We start from the raw sequence: 23,602 nt of genomic DNA on the forward strand, positions 1-23,602 counted from the left end.
CTGCATCCTAACGACTCTTTGAAAATTACCACCTTTAAATGATTACATGTGGCTATAATTGTTTGTTTGCACATCTGTTTCCTTCCTAAGACTGTGAGCTCTTGAAAGACAGAAATGGATTTTTCACTCTCAGCTCCAATCTATCATAGCACCTGAGAGTTTTCGTTGCATTCTTTGACAATAGCAGAAGCTTAAAGAACGTCAACTCTAAGGAGAAACAGAATTCAGGCAAGAATTGTTACTAATTCATAGGGAAATCTCGCGAGATGTAGGTCTTGGGCATGCGGTATGCCGACTTGGCTGACGGTTATTTAGCCGTTAAACGGCCATTCGCCTCGCCCTTCCCTGCGGGCCGCTGAGGTGGAGCGAGTTCCCGCCTTTTCTGAGGTTCGGAGGCAGAAGTTCTTGCTGATTCTTTTTGCTGCCGAATAGACGGCAGCTAGCAGTTCGCGTGGACGGCGAGTCCACCGTTTCCCGCTGGTTCTTTAAAGATAAGGGCACGTGTACTGAGTTCCCTTCCTGAGAACGGAACCCGGAGCCGGGAGAAGTTTCGATTGCCTCGCCCGCTCGGCCACCCCCGCGCCTTCTCGGTAGTCGGTAGTTGGGAGTCGGTAGTCAGTAGTCGTCTAAGAACCTAAGATAGTTCCTCCTGGGAGGGGGTGCAGTTTAACAGGGCTAGTTTAACAGGGCTTCTTTTGAGGCTGACAAAGTGTTGATGTCTTGTTCCAAGTTCTCGCCTATCCAGGTCGCCAGCGTGGCCATTGGTGGCTGGGGGGACGGTGGGAACAAATACGGGGTGTCGTTACCTTGCCCACCCTAGCAATAAGCCATGATGTGGGCTTACACGGCAGCAGAGGTTACGTTCATTCCTTTATGTAGCCATATATTATACAAACCTCACCTTTGTAAATAAAGAATGGTATTAATGAAACACTTTTTCCCCACTTTGAGGCAATAGATAATTACAACTGGAAGAGAGAAGATGGAAAAGCAAAAGCCCTTTAAATTGTTTGTACCACCAAGATTAAGTAGCAGTCAAGTGTCTGCAGTGAAACCTCAGACCTTGGGAGGAGATTCTAATTTCTTCAAGGTAAATTTGAATATGAATCTTGATTTGACTATTCTTCACTTTAGGTAAATGAGGCGAAGTGTAATTATTTCTTTTCGGTAAATATGGTCTGATTTACCCAAGAATTTTGAATAATAATGCTTAGAATGAATAATGAGCGTACTTAATGTGTGTAGGCATAGTCACTGCTGCTGTAGAGCTCTGCATACATAGAGAGACCTGCTTATTTTAATCCTCCCTCTTACATGATTTGAGGCAACTTATAAGATATATAAAATGAAATGGTAAAATATAAATTAGGACAATATTAGGATCAAGGAAAATTAAGAAAATTTGGACAAATATGTCAACATACTGTTAAAAATTAGTGTGTGACTGAGCTTAAAATTTGGCTCTGAGCTTCCTGTTTGACAGGATAAAAGGGAAATATATTTCTATAGTAGAGTTCTTATTGGAAAGGAGGAAATATACCAAGTTTCTTAGGTGAAACAGAGCTTCTACTAAATTATTTTAAAAATTTCACGTGTGGAACTTCATATTGGAGATGGAATGAAACGATGAATATTTTAATTTTATATGCCATAGAAATATTCTTATGTCTCTGTAGCCAAGAGAATAACATTAAAATGCTATTCAGTGAGACAATTCTCAATTCTATCAAGGAAAAGATCATAATGAAATTGAAGATAAGTAATATTCTATGCTACTAATTAAAATTGATAATATTCTTGAATACTTGCAAAGCATGCATTGTGTAATGTGTAGTTTAGCTTCATCTCATAAGTGAAAATACCTAATTAAAATTTTTTGCATTGTTTACATAGCAAAAACATTTGATATTTTAAACACTATATGTACATTAAAGGATTTATAATTAGAGTCACTTCTTTAAGCAGATATAACAAGTAATTCATATTACATTGCTGGTTGTCAGTGGTATGGGGCAGTATGTTTACGAACTTCTTTTTCTGCGTTTCTAGAGCTTCAACAAATGTATTGAAGATGATTTTAGTTTTCCATTTGCAATGACTAATCTCTCCAAAAATGGAGAAAACATTGATTCAGGTAGGAAACTGGAAAAGCAATACATCACCTTGTATAGAATCATTTTTAAAATACACATTGCTAAATGTTGAAAATATAACATAAGTATTATATTGATAGCCTTGACATTAAAGCTGGATATAATACTTGATATAAAAAATAAGATGTTGGCATATTTAATACCAGTTGTCTTTTATCTTGCAGATCCCGCTTTACAAAAAGTTAGCTTTTTACCCATGCTTGAACAGGTCAGTTAAGTATAGTGTATATAGATGTAATTTGTTTAGGTATTGAATTGCTTGCTTGAAAAAGAAAAAAAACTCTTTTGTTGTTGGATTACTGGTCTTCGGTATGTAATTGCTGCTATTTGGAAACTCTCATCAGAAATATTTTCTTACAGGAAACATTTATTCATTTTTTAGGTTGATAATTCTGATGGTTGTCACTACCAGGAAGGACTAAAAGACTCTGATTTTGAGGTCAGATTTCCCATCCATATTAACTCTCTTGTAATTGGAGTATCATTTATTATTATTTGTTTATATCTTTCTTTTGAGGCTTCAAAAGGATTAATATTTGGTTAATGTTTTAAAATATATCCTTTAAAACCTTCTTTTCCCTTTGTTTTTCCTTTAAAGTTGCTGAAACACTAGGCTTCTGTATTTTCCTGGCTTTTAAAAGCATCCATTCTTTAGGAACAATTTAATTTTAAACCATAGAAATTAGGAATACACAAAGAAAAATCAAGAAGAGGGAAGATGCATACAATATGTGAAAAGGCTGAGAATCGAGCCAGTATTTTACAAATAACCTTTTAATTAATAGGTATGATTGTTTGGCTTGTTGACTGTCTAAGGAATTTGTAGGACATGCTATACTGTTGATTTTAGTTATAAAAATCATTCTTACTTCTTGGCACATAGATGTCTTTAAAACGAAGAGAAATTCCACGGCCTGATAAAGTACTATATGCCTGTTGCTGTGATTATAGTATCACAGAATTTAAAAATGTGGACCTTATTCATATATTTTGACAACAAAGATCTATCAGCACAGAGAAATCAGTGTGGTTTTTAAAAAAAATAAACTCTGGCACTTACCTTATAATGTGGAAATGGATAATGCAGAAAATCCAAATAAAACCTCAGGCTAAATGAAAGTTAGATCTTGTGTTCACTATTATTTTTCTTGTCATTGTATTTTAAACTTCATGTCCTTTAGTTAGTCCTCAAATTATTTGTATAACCAAAATGTTTCAAGACCATTGTTAAAATTTGTAAATTTCTTGTAGAGTGATTTGTTTTAGCTTTTAACTAGCCAGATTCTCTCATTGACTAAAATATTTCTAACTTCTGGCTTAGGTACATTTTGAAGCTTTTTGATTTTTTTCAGCAAGGTCTAACTTAGTCAGGTGACCAGTAACTTTAGTGAAGTAGCTAATACTGCCTTAGTAGTTTAAAACAGTTAATGTAGCTTTCAGTATGCTATTAGGGCATAAATTGAGGAGAGAATTGGTCTCAACTATTAAGATACTATTACTCATGGATATTTTCAATAGGCAGCTCTAGTTTGGTTGTACTAAAATTTTGAACAACTACCATTCTTTGAAAATGTATTTTAATAGAATTCCGAGCCAATGAGCAGACTATATTCAAAACTGTATAAGGAGGCTGAAAAGATCAAGAAGTGGAAAGTGAGTGTAGAATCTGAACTAAAGCAAAAAGAAAATAAGTTGCAAGAAAATAGAAAGATAATTGAAGCACAGCGGAAAGCCATTCAGGAACTACAGGTATAACAAGATTTGGAACTGAAAATGTGGTATAGTAAATCTTATCATAATACTATTTAAAATAGAGTATTATTTCAGGGTAAGTTGAGTTTATCTTGTTTCTGTGATATGGATTTTAAAGACAGTGCTTTTTTGAAGTTTCATTGTTACTAGTTGCATTTCAGCTTTAGGATGAGCATGGATGACAGGTTGCACAAATCTTAATGCACAGATTAGGGAAACAATAAATTACTTGAGATAAAGATTGATTTAATGATTCTAATTTATCATACAGTTTTAATTTTTATTCTTATTACTGATGATGTTTTGTTTGATATAAATATCTTTTATTATATTGGAATATGACATTTGTAGATAAAACTTTAAATTTGAAACTGTTTAGCTTTAATTTTATGGCATAGTGAAAGAAATGTTGAGAAAATGCAACATTGGGTTAGGACAAAGATAAAACATCATTTCAAAATGTTTAGGGAAGATAATATGCATTAAATATTGTTGGATACTTTTTGGAAATGATTCAGCAAACTTGATTTTAGATTGATAAAAGTGAGACCCATATTCTTATGGGAAATCCATAAGATGTGAAAAAAAGTTCTTTTTTGTGTGCAAAGAAAACAACTCTTATAGACTGTCATAGCATGTTAGCAAAGAAATGCTGCTTAATGATTATATTGTTTATTTTGCTAAGCAAATGTGATGAACTGTGCTTTTGTTTTGTAAATTAGTTTGAAAATGAAAAAGTAAGTTTGAAATTAGAAGAAGGAATTCAAGAAAATAAAGATTTAATAAAAGAGTAAGTAATAATTTAATGAATTTGTTCTTTCCAAATTTATTTTTTATTCCAAATTTATTATTAAACTTGACACTTTAAAAATTTATTGAGCACTTTCTGTTATATAATATTAACTTATATGTAGAATTCTGCTTCGGTGCTGTGGATAAAGGAAGACATACCTATTTTACATTCTTGCATTTGGCAAACTGTGGTCACTGACTAATAACTTCTTGCTTTTTAAAATGTCAGGCGGGGGGAACCATTAGTTGGTGCCAAAAAAGGTACCTGATAATCCTATATCTACAACTGCCTATGTATATTGTGTACCTTTCTGTTTGACTATTGTTTTAGGTGCAGCACTTGTGAAATAGGGCTCAACCTAGTTCTAAGGTAGTTTTCAATCTCAAATTCCTGTTTTTGCCAGTGGCCCAATGATTCTTCCATTAACTTTGGCTTAAAACTTTGGTATCATCTTTGACTTTTCCTTTTCTTTGTTCTAGGCAATAGCTAAGCCTTATTTTATACCTTTATCACCTTATTCAGATTATATCAGGCAGACTTTAATAGAAAAATGTAATTGTTTAATTCATCTCCCAAGTAAATATTGAATAGTTAGAATGTAGTATATGGGTCCAGGTAGAGTGCCAAATTTGTTTATTCCTACTTGCTTAAAGTTAAACATCATGCTAAACACGGTTCTAGAAGGCCTATCACCTTGTCGGTGAAGTTGCTGATAAGTGAAAAATGCTATTTCAATGGGTTGTTGTAGCCCAATTGAAAGACAACCTATGACTTTCCAGATAAAATTTAAATTTTACACTTTAATTTTTCCCTACTTAAATGAGGTTTAGTTATAGGGGGAAGGGAGAGAGAGGAGGAAGGTTCTAACATTATGTGCCTACTGTATGTTTGGTACTTGACACTTTTATATATGGGTATGTGATTGAGTTCCTATAGTATCTTATAAGACATATCTAAAGCCTACTGTAGCCCTAATACCAATATTTGACAACTTGTGAGCTTTCTTAGAATTGCTGCTGCCTTCATTAATAAACATTTGAGTTTTTATGAGTACCATGACTATTTAGTTTAGTTAAATAGTATAGTATAGTATAGTATAGTATAGTATAGTATAGTATAGTATAGAATTTATGCCATTTTTTGAGGTGGGAGGGAATGACTTTATTTTTGGGTGTGTTTTCCTTTTGTTTTAAGCACTTGTTTCATTTGAGTGTCAGTTTCAACCTCAAATACTCAATTGTCAGTTGTCATCTGAGAGAACCTAACATTAAGTTAAGAGTTTTGTCAAAATATAGGTAAGAAACAAAGTTGCACTTAAGGTAGAGTGACTTGATTATTGGATGACAAATTTAATATAAAGTTGCTCAGGACCAGCCCATTCACTGATGATGAGTTTCTAAAAGGGTTGTAGTTTTTAGAGTATTAGTTCTTGTTTTTTTGAGCTTGAAAGAGACTTTAGGTATTTCAAAACCATATATATGACTGGTCTATAATAGAAGTTGGAGAGGGAACGGACACTGGTTCATTGACATTTTTGAGCAGGAAGAGAGTTTTGAGATAATTTAGATAATTTTGGAGGCATGATTCTTTTTGAATGGAGCGGGACCTTATGTTAGATCTGATTTCCACCATTAGATTTAACAATAGTGTCTAAATTTCCAAATTCCAGCAGTCAAACCTGAAGCATCAACAATTACATATTTTCAGAAATTACTTTAAAAAGTAACATTGGATTTTGTTAGACTCATATCTGGGACTTGTTTAATTAATTTGATGAGTTAAACCCCTATCAAGCCCTGTCCCATATATATGCTATGGTGGTGATTGTCAGAGAGGGCTTTCTATAGGAGATGATGTCTGAAGGATGAATAAGAAGTTAGCCAGGAGAGGCATTAGAGGTTGTTACTCTAGCATTCCATGCCATGCTAAGGAGTCTTGACTTTATCTTGAGGTGGAGGTGGATGGTAGGGGTTGCAGAAAGGTGGGCTGAAGAAAAGGCTGTGTGGTCACAGCTGTGGCTCCCTTTCTCTCTTAACTTCAACAAGAACAGCTTTATTTTTATATGATTTAAAATCTTGTGTATCTAGTTAAGTTTTTCATTTTGAAAAAGAATTTTAGTTCTAGAAAAAAAAAGTTTGTAAGTTGCTGCAGATGGTCGTTTTGGAGCCAGTGAAGAGTTTTAAGAATTCTAAAATTGAGACATTGTGAGTGCCTGGTGGACTTGGCAATATATATTTTTTGATTGGATGATTGCTTGTATATGGAGTATATGGCTGGTTTTATGCCAAGCTATGCTGCTCAAAGTGTCATTGTGGTTTGGGGAGCATACTGCCAGAAGGTACATATTCCTCTGCCTCTCATCATCAATTGACAGGAAAAGGCTGAAGTTGTTTCTTCAAATTGTAGTTGAAGAATTAGGTTTATGGTCACTTGTTTTATTTTTACAAAACCAGTAATAGTAAAAATGTTTCCATCTCTAGACCAGTGGTCCTCAAACTTTAGCAAGCGTCAGAATTACCCACAGGGCTTGTTAAAACATATATTGTTGGCCTCTCCTCCCCTACCAGAGTTTCTGATTCAGTGGAGTAGTGGCTTAAGAATTTGCACTTCTAGTAAGTGATGTAGATGCTGCTGGTTCCCAAAGCAGATACTTTGGGAACTACTGCTGTGTAGCAGAAAATTGTCACAGGCTTTGAAAATAAAACCAAACCACTGTTGATTTCAGTGACTTCTTAACTTTTTCATTTATTAGATTATTGAAAGTGTTAATGGATATGAACTATGTATATTCTAACTTTTGCTTTTCACTAAACTGATATATAGATTTAAAAATTATTATAAATTTTTAATCTGTAACAATTCATTTCTATGGAAAAATTATAAGTTGGAAAATTAAATCTAACTGCTGTGTGTGTTAGTAACTTCAACAAGACACCCAGAGGTCTTTTTTTTTTTACTTTCATTAACAATGAGATTTGGAAGATGTAAGACTATATTATATTGACTGTTTTAAAAAAATTTGTATTGAGATATAATTGACATATAACATTATATTAATTTCAGTATACCATAATTATTTGATATATGTATATATTGCAAAATGATCACCACAATAAGTCTATAGTTAACATCCATCACTATACATAGTTACAAATATTTTGTTTTGTAATGACAGTTTTTAAGATCTACTCTCTTAGCAGGTTTCAAATATATAATATTGTTAACTATATTCACTCTGCTCCATAGTATATCCCCAGGACTTATTTATAAGTGGAAGCTTGTACCTTTTGACCATCTCCACGCATTTCCCCCAACTCCCCCTCTCTGCCTCTGGCAACCAGCAACCTTCTCTGTATCTATGAGCTCTTTTTATTTTAGATTCCACATATAAGTGAAATCATACAGTATTTGTCTTTCTCTGTCTGACTTATTTCATTTAGCTTAATGCCCTCAAGGTCCATCCATGTTGTTGCAAATGGCGGGGTTTCCTTCTTTTTATGGACGAATAGTATTCCATTGTGTATATACACCACACTTTCTTTATCCATTCATCCGTCAGTGGGCACTTAGGTTGTTTCCATGTCTTGACTACTGTAAATAATGCTGCAGTAAACATGGGGGTGCATATATCTTTTTGAGTTAGTGTTTTTGTTTCATTTGGATAAATACCCAGAAGTGGAATTGCTGGATCATATGGTAGTTCTATTTTGAGTTTTTTGAGGAACTTCCATACTGTTTTCCATAGCAACTGTGCCAATTTATATTCCCACCAACAGTGTACAAGGGTTCCCTTTTCTCCACATCCTTGCCAACACTTGTTACTTTTGTCTTTTTGATTAATAGTCATTCTAACAGGTGTGAGGTGATATTATGGTTTTGGTTTGCATTTTCCTGATGATTAGTTGTTGAGCACTTTTTCATGTCCCTGTTGGCCATCTGTATGTCTTTGAAAGATGTCTATTCAAATCCTCTGTCCATTTTTGAATTGGAATTTTGTTTTTTGTTTTTTTTACTATTGAGTTGTATGAGTTTTGTATATACTTTGGATATTAACTCCTTATCAGATATATGATTTACAAGTACTTTCTCCCATTCTGGGTTGCCTTTTCATTTTGTTGATGGTTTCTTTTGCTGTGCAGAAACTTTTTAGTTGGATGTCGTCCCACTTGTTTATTTTTGCTTTTATTGCCTTTGCCTTTGGTGTCAAATCCAAAAATTCGTCGCCCGGATTGATTTCAAGGAGGTTACTGCCTGTGTTTTCTTCTAGGAGTTTTATGGTTTCAGGTCTTATGTTCAAGTCTTTAATAATCCATTTTGATTTCATTTTTGTGTATGGTGTAAGATAGTGGTCCAGTTTCATTCTTTTGCATGTGGCTGTCAAGTTTTCCTGGTGTCGTTTATTGAAGAGACTGTCCTTTCCCCGTTGCATATTCCCCGTTGCATATTCTTGGCTCCATAATGAATTAATTGATTATATATGTGTGGGTTTATTTCTGGGTTCTCTATTCTGTTCCATTGATTTACGTGTCTGTTTTTATGCCAATACCATACTGTTTTGATTACTATAGCTTTGTAGTAAGTTTGAAATCAGGAAGTGTGATCCCTCCAGCTTTGTTCTTCTTTCTCAAAGATTGCTTTGGCATTAGGGGTCTTTTGTGATTCCATACAAATTTTAGGATTGTTTGTTCTTTTTCTGTGAAAAATGCCGTTGAAAATTTGATAGGGATTGCATTGAATCTGTAGATTGCTTTGGGTAGTATCGGCATTTTAATGGTATTAATTCTTCCAATCCATGAGCATGAAATATCTTTCCATTTATTTGTATATTCTTCAGTTTCTTTTATCAGCCTACAGATCTTTCACCTCTTTGCTTAAATTTATTCCTAGGTATTTATTCTTTTTTATGCAATTGTAAATGGGATTCTTTTCTTTTTTTTTTTTTTTAATTTTATTTATTTATTTTTTTCCCCCAAAGCCCCAGTAGATAGTTGTATGTCATAGATGCACATCCTTCTAGTTGCTGTACGTGGGATGCGGCCTCAGCATGGCCGGAGAAGCGGTGCGTCGGTGCGCGCCCGGGATCCGAACCCGGGCCGCCAGCAACAGAGCGCGCGCTCTCAACTGCTAAGCCACGGGGCTGGCCCTGGGATTACTTTCTTAATTTCGCTTTCTGATAGTTTGTTATTAGAGTACAGAAATGCAACAGAGTTTTTTGTGTTGATTTTGTATCCTGCAAGTTTACTGAATTCATTTATTAGTTCAAAGAGTTTTTTGGTGGAGACTTTTTAGGGTTTTCTATATGTAATATCATGTTATCTGCAGATAGTGACAATTTTACTTCTTCCTTTCCAATTTAGATGTTTTTTATTTCTTTGTCTTGCCTAATTGCTCTGGCTAGGCCTTCCAATACTATATTGAATAAAAGTGGTGAGAGTGGGTGTCCTTGTTTTGTTCCTGATCTTAGAGGAAAAGCTTTCCGCTTTTCAACATTGAGTATGATGTTAACTGTGGGCTTGTCATATACGGCCTTTATTATGTTGAGGTACCTTCCCTTTATACCCACTTTGTGAAAGTTTTTATTATAAATGGATATTGAATTTTGTCAAATGCTTTCTCTGTATCCATTGAGATGATCAGAGGTCTTATTATACATGTAATGAATGGCTAGTCAGAAAATTACCTATTTTATGTTTTGAAGGTAAGACAGCTAGAATATTTCTGGGATAATTAGTAAATGAAAAACCCAACCCTCTTGTGTCGTTTTTTTTTCATTAGGCAAATCTGGAACTGTTTACTGAGAGGTTATTGATAACTACTTGGGTAGAAGCTTGTTAAGGAGGTATACCTTTTACTTTTAAAGGGAGGCAGTTACTAAATCATCTTTGCTAATAGTACAGTCAATCAGTTTTTCTTCATAGAGTCATTTATGAGTGATATGTGATATATGCAAAATATTATGATGTTTTAAGAAATTCTTTAAAAGTTGTAACAATGTGTTTTATAACTTTTATATATGATTTTGCTTTGAGATCAGAATTTGCTTAGGCAAACTCTTTCCTTTGTTTCAGGAATAATGCTACAAGGCATTTATGTAATCTGCTCAAAGAAACCTGTGCCAGATCTGCAGAAAAGACAAAGAAATGTAAATGTCTTTCTTGTTTTATGTGATTTTATCAATTTATTACTATTTATTATTTTAATGGTGGGAGTGGAGAGGGGAAGAAATCGTCTTTTCACTTTTTGGAACCAATTTTGGTTTAACAAGATTATGTGTGCCTCGTACCGTTTCTTTATATAAGTGGTAACTAGATTTTCAGTTCTTTGAACTTTCAAAGCTCAAAGCTTTTTGAAAGATAATATATTTCAAAAGATACATCTTGGCATTTATAGTGAGTTCTTATTTCAGTTAAAGTGGGATCTTGAGACTAACCTCTTCTGTCTGGAACAACCAGGAAATTGAAATTGAATCAAGAATATGGTGTATAGCCGTGGTCGTAATAGAAAATACCAGTGGAGGGCTGTACTGAAGGCATAGTCCTTAAGAATAGCAGTGCAATATTTATTTCCAATCCAAATAGGATTCTCAAATTTCTCCTAAAGAAACATTCTTTTAAAACATTCTAATAAGGTTGTAGAATATATATGAAGGTACATGTTTTTATTTTATGCATTTTAATTTTAATTGTAAAGTAGGAATTTTTTTCATTTTAATGAAAAACAAAAATACGATTTTAAAAAATGATAGTTTTTATCTTTGTCATCAATTTGGTACTAGCTCTACTTTGTTTGTTTGTTTCTGCCAAGAATCAATTGGAAGAATAGATAGATTCAAGAAGTCTACCTGCCTTTTCAGGATAGCCCCTGTTTTTCTTAGCTAAAAATTTTAATTGATATCACACAGCTTACTGCTTAAGTGCTTGGGCTTAGGAGTTATTGTGTGTTCAAATTCAAACTTTCAGTTGCTATCTGCTTGACCTTGAATAATTTGCATAAATTATGCAATCTCTCTGGCCCTCTGTTTATTATTTAATAATAATATTAAATGTGTTATTTTAAGAATTAAAAGTGTTATTTTAAAAATTAAATTAGTTAATAAATAAAAAATACTTAGAACAGTGCAAAGTGCTCAATAAATGTTAATTATTATTATTATTATTTCCAGTATGCACTACTGCTAGGTTTTTTATTCTTGGTCCTTGCCTATAGTACTTTGCTTTTGGAACTATATATGCCTTCCAAAACATACTGCACCACTACCAGCTCCACCACTACATCCTGTTCATTCAACTTTCAATTTTCAAGATTAGCCTTTTTTTTTTTTTCCCTAGATGCTCCATATGGAATACATAGCTTCCTCAATCAGGAGAGACTGGAAAATTATACATAGGTTCCCTCCCCCCCACTTAGAGAAGCTTTGTTATGTGCTTTAATATCTGGTAGGTCTAGGCCCTCAACCTGGCCCCACTGCTCTTCTTCTCAGAGTTTTTCTAGCTATTCTTGCTTGTATTTTCCTCCAAATGGGCTTTATAATCAACTTACCTAGCTCCAGAAAAAAAAGTCTGATGGTATTTTTATTTTATTACATTACATTTGTAAACTTACTTAGGAAGAAAAGATCTTTATTAGATGTTGAGTATTCCTATTCAAGAACGTATTTTTTTTTTATTTATTCAAGTCTATTTTATTTATTGATTTTTAACTTTTAGAATAAAGCTGTAGACAGATTATGGCAAACTTAATAATAGTTAAAAAGCAGAATGTTGTCCATCTTGGAAATGCGAAACAAACAGCGTACCTGATTGTAGTTGAGAGATAGAATAAAAGGAGGAGAGGTGGAAAGAAGCGTTGGGCTTTTAATATTCTTAACTTACAAAGTAAGAAATCATAGTTGACAAAATAAGAAAGAGGGGTTTATATATTTTTACTGAAGTTAGAGAAATTAAAAAATAGTTATGTTACTATGTTGTGGGAAGGAAGAATGGTGGAGACGGTATATAGAGCAAAAGCATTGTCCACCTTTTTTTTTTGACTTTTTGATCCCCTTCTCCCACCTTCCACCCGCTGCTTCTCGCAACCACCAATCTATTCTATGTATCTATGAGCTTGGTGATTTTTTTTGTTGGTTTGTTTTTGGTTTTTTTTAGGTTCCACAGATAGGAGAGATCATATGGTATTTGTCTTTCTCTGTCTGACTTATTTCACTTAGCATAATGCCTAGCTATATGCATAAAGATTAGCTTTTCTGTCCAGATATACAAAGTGGTGAAAAGTATATGGATGGGAGTAGAAGGATAGTACATCAGCTGCCTCGCAGAAAGTAACCTGGACTGGAGAGACAAGGCTACAAGTTTTTTTTTTTTTTTTGTGAGGAAGATGAGCCCTGAGCTAACATCCATGCCAATCCTCCTCTTTTTGCTGAGGAAGACTGGCCGTGGGCTAACATCTGTGCCCATCTTCCTCTACTTTATGTGGGACGCTGCCACAGCATGGCCTGACAAGCAGTGCGTCAGTGCATGCCAGGGATGCGAACCCGGGTCTCCAGCAGCAGAGTGCGCGCGCTTAACCGCTATGCCACGGGGCCTGCCCAAGGCTGCAAGTTCTTTCCTCTGTTTAGTTTTATGCTAAGTCAGAGATTAGATGGCGGGAGAGGTTTGAAGACTCTTTTAGACATTTTTTAGTTAATCTCTTAAATGAACTAAAGAGCATATGTTGATGTGACATGTAGATGTTCTTAAAAACAATCTTAATACTTGCCTTAGTAGTAGTGTAAACTCCATCCAGAGCCTTGCCTTAAGTCTTTCTTTTTGCTGTTGTGATTTCTTCTCCATTTTATTTATTCATTCAACACTTTTTAAAGTGCCTACTATGTGTTATGAAATGTTCTAGATACTGAGGAAAAACAGCAGTGAACAAAGTTTTTGCTCTTATGGAGTATGCATTCTAGTGGAGGGACACAGACTGTAAATGAGTAAATAAAATACATCTTGGGTTATGATAACACTATTTCGAGATAGGGTGGTTGGGGAAGTTTTTTCTGATTAAGTGGTATTTGGTTAGAGACTTGCATAAAGTGAGGGAGTGAGCCATGTAGCTATTTTGGGGATGAACATTTCAGTCAGAGGAAACAGCAAGTGCAAAGTCCTTTAGATGAGAGCCTGTTTAATCTTTTCAAGTCATAACTCTAAGGCCACTCTGCTGTACCTTCGATATTTCTTACCCTCTGTGTATTCTTTATCTTTTTTCTCATTGTACTCCATTCAGGATAGTTTCTTCTAAACTCTCTTCCAGCTCACTAATTCTCTAGCTATTTTTCATCTGTTTTTAAGTGCATTAGTTGAAGTCTTAATTTCTGTTAGTGCATTTTCTGGTTCTGTAAATATTAGCTGGTTTTTAAAATATCTGTAGTGTCACTTTTTAGAGTTTCAGGTTCCTTGCTGAAAATTTTAAGCTCATCTTTTTATCTCTATGAACATAGTAAACGTAGTTTTATTAAAATTTGTGTCCAATAATGCCAATATCTGGAATCCCTTGGTGTCTATTTTTGTGGTCTTTTGTTCTGTAGATTCTAGTTCTTGTTGCTTATCTCGTTGTGTACTTCATTATCTTTGGTTGTTTGCTTGAGACTTAGAATGATGTCACATTTTCCTAATTCTTTGAATGTTGAGCAATTTTGGATTATGTCCTGGACACTTTGAATATTATGTTGTGAGATTCTGCGTCCTGTTAAAATCCCCTGGAGAATGTTTGTTTGCTTGTCTGTTTTTTAGCAGATAGTCAACTCAGGTTCAGAGCACAAGTTCTATCTTGCCTTTTGTGTGCTTGGGTTCTAATATCAGTTCAGTTTTCAAAGCCTTAGCTATGCTGCTCTGGCTCTGGTTCATGTATGCTTCACTCAAAATTAGTTCTGGGACTTGGATAATGATTTCTATTGGAATTCAGTTTTCAAAGCCTTTGCTATATTTACTTTGAGTCTGTCCTGTATATGCACATTCTCCCTTTTCCCCATGGGACTTGTGCCAATTCATACACATAATTAGAGAATCCCGTTCTCCAGCTCTCTCTAGGATTGCCTCCTCACTCTCTGCCTTACAGGGGCCCCTTTTCCCTGTCCTTTGGACAGAAATATGGAGTTTCTCTTTGTCTGTCCTTGCTGCCATGGCTGCTGCAGCTCCACTACTGGGGCTACCCTTGGGGGAGGGCTGCGAGAGAAAAAAAATCAGGATTTGCTTTTGCTGCTCATACTTCTTGTTACAGTTCTGCTGGGGCCTTACTTTGGTTAATGCTAGAAGAGAAGGTAGGAAAAAAGCTAAATAAATAGGAAACTCACCTTTACATTAGTCACTTCTTCGAGATTCTACTTTTCTTCCCAATCTACCTGCTTTTGCTTACTTTTCGGAATCCTCAAGTAGTTGCTTTATGCATTTCATTCAGAGTTTTTAGTTGTAATCAGTGAGAGAGAAAGGCTATAGGGCTTACTTCATCTTGCCTGGCACTGGAAGTTGGTTTAGCTTTTTTGAGTTATAATTCTCAGCCTATTCTTGGCCTGATGATTCATCATCTTTTTAGACCTTTGATTCTTCTAGTAATTAGAAAAAGTTCCTCCAGGTTTTTAATTGTCTTCAACAGAGAGTGTCTTTTATTGGCTGACTCTCTTTCCTTCTTCATCTTGTTAACTCCTATTTGTCCTTCAAAACTCAGAATAAATATTATCACCCTTGGGAAATATTCCCTAACGTTGCCATCTGATTTAGATGTTCCTCTTCTTTCACTTAGTACCCTTAGTATGCCTTTACCATGTATTTATGAATTCCTTCAGCAAATTTTTATTGAGTACCTACTATATGCTAGACGTTTCACTGTAAGCTTGAGGGCAAAAGATCATGTCTTACTTGACTCAGTATAGGCAACACTTTGCATAGTGTCTGTGAAGATAGTAGGCAATAAATTAGTGAATAAATAAAGAAGAAATCTGTTCTTTGATGTATCTTTAAAAAAAACTCTTTTAAATGGTTTGTTGCACATTAAATTATATTAGAATTCTTTAGCCTGTCATTTGAAGTACTGCATAAACTTTTTTTTGTAGCCTTACCCCCTAACTTAAATTACTTAGTATTGGAAAGGACTTTAAAGCTTCTTTAGTTTACTTACATTTCCATTGTTTTAATTTCCTTTATAGCATGTCTACCAAATGGTGGTCTTTCCTATGTTTGAATATATTCAGCGATGGAAACTCACTAACCCCAAGATTGTCATTTAAGGACAGCTCTTATTTTAAATTATTTATTTATTTATTTATTTATTTTTCCCCCAAAGCCCCAGTAGATAGTTGTATGTCATAGTTGCACATCCTTCTAGTTGCTGTATGTGGGACACGGCCTCAGCATGGCCGGAGAAGCGGTGCGTCGGTGTGCGCCCAGGATCCGAACCTGGGCCACCAGCAGCCGAGCGTGTGCACTTAACCACTAAGCCATGGGGCCGGCCCAGGACAGCTCTTATTTTATAGTAAGCTGAAATCTCTATGTAGTTTCTTTCTTTTTATTGTAATTCTCCTTAGGGCATACAGAAAAAGTCTAAGCCATTTTTTATGTACTATCTCCTTAGATCTTTAAAGATGGCTACTTATCCTTTTTGAATCTTGTCTTCTTTAGCCTAGACATTTCAAGATTCTTCAGTGCCTTGGTTATTTTGGTTGATCACTTGAACATCTTTGTTATATTTAGGAGTCCAGATCTGTATGAGGTAATCTAATGTGTAACTTGACCTGTGTAAAGGACTATTTCTTGTCTAATTTTAGGTGTCGTTAATGAACTCTACAGTCAGCTTATTTTACATTCACATTGCATTATGGGCTTAGTGAATTTACTATTAATTAAAATATTTAACTTTTTTTACTTCATTTTTAGCATGTGCATTTAGATTTTTGGATCCAAATAGAATTCTTTGTATTTATTGGATTTCATCAGGCAGACCTGTGTTTTAATCATGCACCACCACTTATTAGTTTTGGGATTCTGGCAAATAACATAATGTTTCTGTGTCACACTTTCCTTCTCTGTGAAATGGGGATGATCACAGTTCCAAATATCTATACCTGGATCTCTACCTATATATGTAGTAGATATATATGTGTGTGTATGTTTTTCCCCTTGCCAGGAGTCTGGCATTATCTTGAACCTTATAATTCACAATTTTGTCGGTACAAGCATTTCAATCTATGTGTACCAGTCTTTCTTTAGTCCAGGAAAGCTTTATGATATCTTTGGCCACTTTATCTGATTTCTGTTTGGGTAATACTTATTATTTGTTTGTTGGCCCTCTGTTCTTATTTTCTCTAATTGTTTTTTGTTTTTTTCCCTCCTTCTATTTAAGTTTGTTTTCTGTATTTCCAGTTTGACTTTTGAAGTATCAATTTTGTCCTGTCCTGCCTCTAACCTGTAGTTGCCTTACAGTCTCTCATTTTCTAACCCATTGTCCATTTCCTTCTCCTTTTTCTGTTTAATTCATCCTATTTTTTGCATTTCTGTTGTGGCCTGTTCATTCTTTATGATTGTATCTTCCTCTTTCATTGAGGCCACACTTTCTTGGTTCTGTTGAGAACACCAAATAGTTTTTGGAAAATTTCCCCCTGGGTTTTCTAGAGTTAATATTCAGAGATAGGCTCTGCCTTTTAACATCTTTCATGTTTTTCTTTTTCCTTTGTTTTACAGTATTTTTTCATGGGCCTCAAATAGGTTTTCTTACCATATACATCACTGAAAAAGGCAAGAACTTTCCAGACTAAATAAACTAGATGATAAACTGAGTTTGGTCTTAATTTACCTCCCCACTGGGTTAGTGGTTGAATCTTCTTTTCATATTTACAATTGTATGGCAGGTCACTGAGCAGTTTCTAGTTTTCACCTTGCGTAGGTCTGCTTATGATGGCTGCATATTCTTTCTGTCCCTTCTGCCTGGTTTTCTGGTACTCTGATAAATTTTGTAGAATACTATGATTCTGAGTAATTTTAGTCAACAAACTCACGCATGCACTGAATTTTTATATCTTAAAATGTTAAAAAATCTTAATATCCTAAAGCCTTGATTCTGCTGGCATGGAAGAAATTTAATCTCAGTTAATTTGGGAATATTTCCCCTTTCCCTGGGGTTGTATCTAAATTTGGGGATGCCTATATAGTACCATTTGGTAGAGAGGGACATTTGTTTCTCAGTCATCTATCCATGGAGACTTTCATCATTTCAGTTGGTATTCAGGTATTAGTCCACATGGATTGCTGCTGTCCCTCATACCTGTCCTCAGGGCCCATTCAGGTCTGCTGGTTCTCTGTGCTTTGTCTCACCATGCTCAGTTGCACAGGGTGTTGAGACAAGGGAAACTAAAGCTGTTTAAGGCCCCATCTGTTTAGATATATTTCATAGCCATTTCTTCTCAGGTTTTATCATCTTCCTAGAGCCCTACTGAAGAAAAAATAAAGCACAGTCCCACTCTGCTCTTGGTTTGCCCAAACTATCTGGGGTTTCTGTGGTCTCCAGCCCTGAGGCTTAGACTGGTGAGTATAGAGGCCTACAGAATCCCTTCTTAAGTATCCACCAGAATCTAAAAGCTCTCTCAGCTTCCCCTTTTACCCCCTTTTTTTTTTTGTGAGGAAGATCAGCCCTGTGCTAACGTCTGCCAATCCTCCTCTTTTTGCTGAGGAAGACTGGCCCTGGGCTAACATCTGTGCCCATCTTCCTCCACTTTATATGGGACACCGCCACAGCATGGCTTGCCAAGCGGTGTGTCGGTGCACTCCTGGGATCCGAACTGGCGAACTCCGGGCTGCCGCAGCGGAGCGCGTGCACTTAACCGCTGCGCCACTGGGCCAGCCCCTCAGCTTCCCCTTTTAAAGGCCTCTTCCCCACAAACTAGTAAATATTTCTTAGGTCTAGAGGATGGGAAGCTTTGTTCTTTTTTTTTTTTTTTTATAATTTTATTTATTTATTTATTTTCCCCCCAAAGCCCCAGTAGATAGTTGTGTGTCATAGCTGCACATCTGTCTAGTTGCTGTATGTGAGATGCGGCCTCAGCGTGGCCGGAGAAGTGGTGCTTCGGTGCGCGCCCGGGATCCGAACCTGGGCCGCCAGCAGCGGAGCGCGCGCACTTAACCACTAAGCCACGGGGTCGGCCCGGAAGCTTTGTTCTGATTTACATATTTTTCAAATCTATTACTTGTTTATGTCCTGAATTCTTCCCCTAACCCCAACACTGGGCTTTTGAAACTCAAAGACTGTTTCTTTGCTTTCAGTTGATTCATCTCTTCTTCGTGGCAATAAATGCTACAAGATCTAGTTGCCCAAACTGGGGCAAAGGAAGTGTGTGTGTGTATGTGAGAGTGTGTGTGAGAGAGATAGAGACCCACAGAAAGAGAGGAAGGGAGGAGGGAAGGAAGGAGGGAGAAGAGAGTGAGGTGGGAGGTAGGGAAATAGATAGATGGATTGATGGATAGACAGATAAATGTCAAGAAGAAAAACCAAAAAAGTAGGCTTATATTTTTACAATATTATATCACCACGTTAGAACACTCTGCTATCAGTGTCCCTTCTCTATGCCACCTGTAATGACTTGCTCCTGACAATTGTAAAGTACATCTATATTAGTTTATTTTCTTTTCTCTAGTTTTATTTATTTGATTTCCAGTACTTAGCTGTTGAAGGAATGGCTGGAGGATATTTTAGAAGTACTTGTGATGGTGGTGGTGGGAAGATTGAAGGAGTTTGCGATAGAATGCAATTTTGGCACAAATAGTTTCTGAGGACTAGAGAAAGTTTATTCACTACCTTGTGTTAGGTAGTGAATTATGAGACAGTGAATAGATGGAGTGAGTAGTATGAAGTATCTTTCTGTTGAAATGCTGATGTGTTCTGTCTCTATTTCCTTAAATTTTCCAGCCTTTTAATATTCAAATAAAAATGATTCAGCTTCTGTTCTATGTGCTATGTTAAGTCCAGAGCTCTCTCCAGTAATTTTGAGGGGTTTAGGATACTTGTATTCTTCTAAAGTCAGGTCAGGTACCCTCTTTTGGTTATTTGGTTCCTGATAGACATTTGAGTCTATCATAGCTGCTATTCTCTTGTTTTGCAGCTTGTTACTGAGATTCTGGGACTAATACCCTCCTCCAATTTGGTGAGGTTTCTCTGATGCTGGCCTCATTTCGGGAAAGGTGAAGGGACAGCCATATTTTCCTTTACTGCCTTGTACCTTAATTCCCCACAGCGCTACCAACCAGTAAAACACTAAGTTTTACTGACTTTGCTGAGGGCTTGAGTATAGCTAGAGGGAATCACTGCTCAGGTAAAAAACCTAAAAGTTGGATGATAAAATATAAATGTTCCTAAGTCCAAAAGGAGAAAAAAAAGAAGAAAAGAAGATCATAGAGAATTCGTAGCGAATTTCTCTCTGGGGCCACACCTATTCTTAACCTTGCTCTTCCTCTCTTGAGGTTTATCTTCCTTTTTGCCTCCTCAAAGATAGAGCAAGAGATAGCAAGAGCAAGCTTTGCCTCTCATGTGTAACATGAATCTTAAATATACAAAGGAAAAAATATTTTATCGAGTAGTTGTTAAATCCCTACTCATTGTAAAGGCTAAAACTATAAATGTATTTTACAAAGCTTGAATAAATTCATGAATAGTAATTCTATAAAAGGGTATTAGAGATAATTGAACAGCACCAAGCTTTTGAGGTTGATATCATGAAGTACAACCATGCCTTACTATGAAACTGTTTTTGATGTTACTTTAAAAGACTCAAAAGATATACCAATGCCTTTGACTCACACAGAATTTTAAATATTTTAATGTTTTCTTGAGGCAATTTGAGTATTATCTTCTTGGAATCATAATTATTTTAAAATTTAATTTTGAAATATTTTATATTAATAATAGATGAATATGAACGGGAAGAAACTAGACAAGTTTATGTGGATCTAAATAATAACCTTGAGGTAAGTGATACTGAAAATTTAAATATTTTAAACAGAAGCCTTTCTAAGCCAAGTAAAGTGATAGCTACAAAGATGCAGACAACTATTCTTGCTAAAGGGATTATTATTTGTTGGTTGACATATGATTATATCACCAACAAAATTCCCAGGGTTCAATACTATGAGTGTTAATGTTTTGTTATTTAGTAGCTTTTGAATTTACATGTTAGTGACCCATTTAACTTTATCAAATATTTATTAACTCTGTGTTGGAGACCAGCACATTGTGATATATAACCATTAATTTGAAAAACATACAAAGTATTATTAATCTGTATCTGATTCCTACTTACCTTTCTTATCCCATCTGCTATCATTCTCTACTTTGTTTCCCTGCCGTAGTTCCTCTTCTTTTTTGTGTTTCTCAAACTTACTAAGCTCTTTCCGATTTTTGTTCTTTGAATCTGTTCACTCTGTCTAGAACTTTTGTGTCCAAGATCTTATGCAAACTCATAAGCTTCATTCTGCTTTATTACTCCCCTTACTACTTTATCTAAAATATCTTTCTATTCAGTTATTTTCTATCTCTTCGCCTCGTTTAACTTTTCTGAAGACTTCTTAAAACTACATGACATTTATGTGTGTGTGTGTGTGTGTGTGTGTGTGTGTATGTATTCTTTCTTACACTGGAATATAAGTTAGTTCCAGTAGGGTAAGGACTTTTTTTTATATCCTAAGTGCCGAAAAGAGTGCCTGGCACATAATACCCATTCAGTAACTATTTGCTGAATGAATAAATGAATTCATCCACTTTTGCAAATCAAGATCTGTTGAATGTTGAAGGAACTCATGCTGCCAGATGATGGAAGTGTAATTTGGATTCTTAAGGGGAGAGGCCTCACAGAGGTTACACTGTAGTGGAGAAGACAGAAATTAAATAAGTAAACAAAAATAAATACAAAATTATAGATTTTGATATGGGCTATTAAATAGTAAGTGACTAGAGTACCAACAATCATTTTGCTGCTGTTTGGTATTATATAACATTTCTTCAGTGCCTTTAAGCATCTGGGAAGCTAACATAATAGGCACTCTTAATACATTTTTAGTAAATTAATTATTAAAATTTATATGGTTTTCATTATTCATATTGTGTGGTTTTAAATCTAATGATTACATGATACAAATTTATTAAGCTTTTCATAGTTTGAAGAAAGCTATTTAAATAGTCTAAGTATGATTCTTAAAAGTTAAACTTTATATTTCAGAAAATGGTAATAGCTTTTGAGGAACTTCGTGTGCAAGCTGAGAATTCCAGATTGGAAATGCATTTTAAGTGTAGGGATCCTATTTAATTTTTATATTACTCTTCTGCTGTTTGTGTTTTTATTAGATTCTGTTAATGTTTTCATCACTTCAGTTTGATGCCTCAACTGTTTTAAATTTTGTGCTGTATGTGGTTTTGTAAGCCCCACAAAATCTTGTGGAATGTGGCAGGGAATTGATATATGTTAAAAATATTTTTTTGCCCTCAAAGCTACATTTTCCCTGAAATCAAATTTATTATGGTTTGTATTTAATTTTTTAGAAGTGTGATTTGGTCTTATTTTTACATTTCTTGGTAAAGTTGCATGTTAAGATAACTATATATAGATTTAAAATTTGTTATTTCAGATTAGTGTGTTATAAAGAATAAACTTTTATATATGTGCTATTATAAAATTATAGAATTTTCTTAAGTTATTATAACTTTGATATTATTTAAATTTACTAATTTAGTAAACAGAAAGCAGCAAGAAAACAGCTGTTTTAGCTTGTTAGAAACCTTTGGGTTTGATATCTAGATAAATGAGGTGAAATAAAATATCAGAAACTTTAAATTTTGTTTGTTATACAATTATGTTAAGATACTAAAATATATTTGTTTTATTTTTAAAGTAAAAGAAGATTATGAAAAAATCCAACACCTTGAAGAAGAATGCAAGAAGGAAGTAAATGACAAGGAAAAGCAGGTATTTTTTAAAAATCAACTCGGTTTTATTTGTATTTGCTAATACATAAAATTTGAAGAGATTTGTATTTTCTACCCACACGGTAAATTTCTATGAGAGAATTTTAATATTATACATATCTAAATATTTAGCTTTTTGCCCAGCAGAATTAATTTCCATTGACTCAAATATACACACACTGAATGCTTGCCCTTTTTTTTTAAATCAATGAATCTTCTACAGTATTTATATTAGTGAGTAATAGGACATTCCTACAAAAAAATATTATTTTGTGAGAACTTTTGTTCAGAGAAAACCTCATAAAATGTAAAAGTGATGATCACTGATCACTTAACCTACATTTTGCAGTTTATTTTGAATATATAATATTCATGACACCAGTGAAGGGGAACTAAAACATTCTTTTGCTTCTTTCTATTAATGTCACATAGTGGAAGACTTGAAAATGGTGACTCTGTTCTTTGACATTCACGTGAATGTTGGTTTCAGGTTATTATTATGCCAACTTTATCAGTTTCGTGCCTTCTGCTTCCCAAATATAAAGTGATATATTCTTTCCCCCCCTATTTTTTCAGAGTTTTTCTTCTCTGGTTTGCCAGAAGATACCTCGTAATGATAGATAACAAGGATATCTACTTAAACAATAGTAACAAAAGTTAATTGAAAGTACAGAGAAGATACTTAGTTTTCTTTAAGTTCTAGTTAAATGATAGAATTCTAATTTATGTGTTATGCTTAGGTCTTTTGAAAGAGCTAACAATTTTCTGTATTTTAACTGAATTTTTAAACCAGATTTCTGAAAGAAGTTGTCTTTTTTTAAAGTTAAAGTCATGCTTATTATAAAGAACACAAAAAAAGAAGTCCTGAAAAGCTCATTGGAGTTCTGGGTGCATGGGCAGAGCTTACAGATTGTTGGGGTTCCCTGTAAAATGA

The 23,602-nt window shown here is 34.7% G+C and overlaps 1 protein-coding gene across 5 annotated transcripts in view; it reads left to right on the forward strand.

Annotated features, from left to right (window-relative positions):
- The first annotated feature begins 683 nt into the window (after nucleotides 1–683).
- The window catches only part of SYCP1 (synaptonemal complex protein 1), a 117,986-nt gene continuing 95,067 nt past the window's right edge, over nucleotides 684–23,602 (forward strand). For 4 of the 5 annotated variants that reach the window (XM_058538870.1, XM_058538875.1, XM_058538873.1 and 1 more), the window contains exons 1-10: nucleotides 684–1,090; nucleotides 2,050–2,134; nucleotides 2,318–2,361; nucleotides 2,536–2,592; nucleotides 3,738–3,902; nucleotides 4,628–4,695; nucleotides 10,767–10,840; nucleotides 20,620–20,678; nucleotides 21,926–21,995; nucleotides 22,596–22,669. In XM_058538870.1, the coding sequence (XP_058394853.1) occupies nucleotides 983–1,090; nucleotides 2,050–2,134; nucleotides 2,318–2,361; nucleotides 2,536–2,592; nucleotides 3,738–3,902; nucleotides 4,628–4,695; nucleotides 10,767–10,840; nucleotides 20,620–20,678; nucleotides 21,926–21,995; nucleotides 22,596–22,669 (804 nt within the window). In that variant the 5' untranslated portion in view covers nucleotides 684–982. The remainder of the gene's footprint in view (nucleotides 1,091–2,049; nucleotides 2,135–2,317; nucleotides 2,362–2,535; nucleotides 2,593–3,737; nucleotides 3,903–4,627; nucleotides 4,696–10,766; nucleotides 10,841–20,619; nucleotides 20,679–21,925; nucleotides 21,996–22,595; nucleotides 22,670–23,602) is intronic. The other variant, XM_058538874.1, reaches the window with a different exon arrangement.

This window comes from Diceros bicornis, chromosome 4, assembly GCF_020826845.1.
Source record: "Diceros bicornis minor isolate mBicDic1 chromosome 4, mDicBic1.mat.cur, whole genome shotgun sequence".
NCBI classification, from domain to species: domain Eukaryota; kingdom Metazoa; phylum Chordata; class Mammalia; order Perissodactyla; family Rhinocerotidae; genus Diceros; species Diceros bicornis.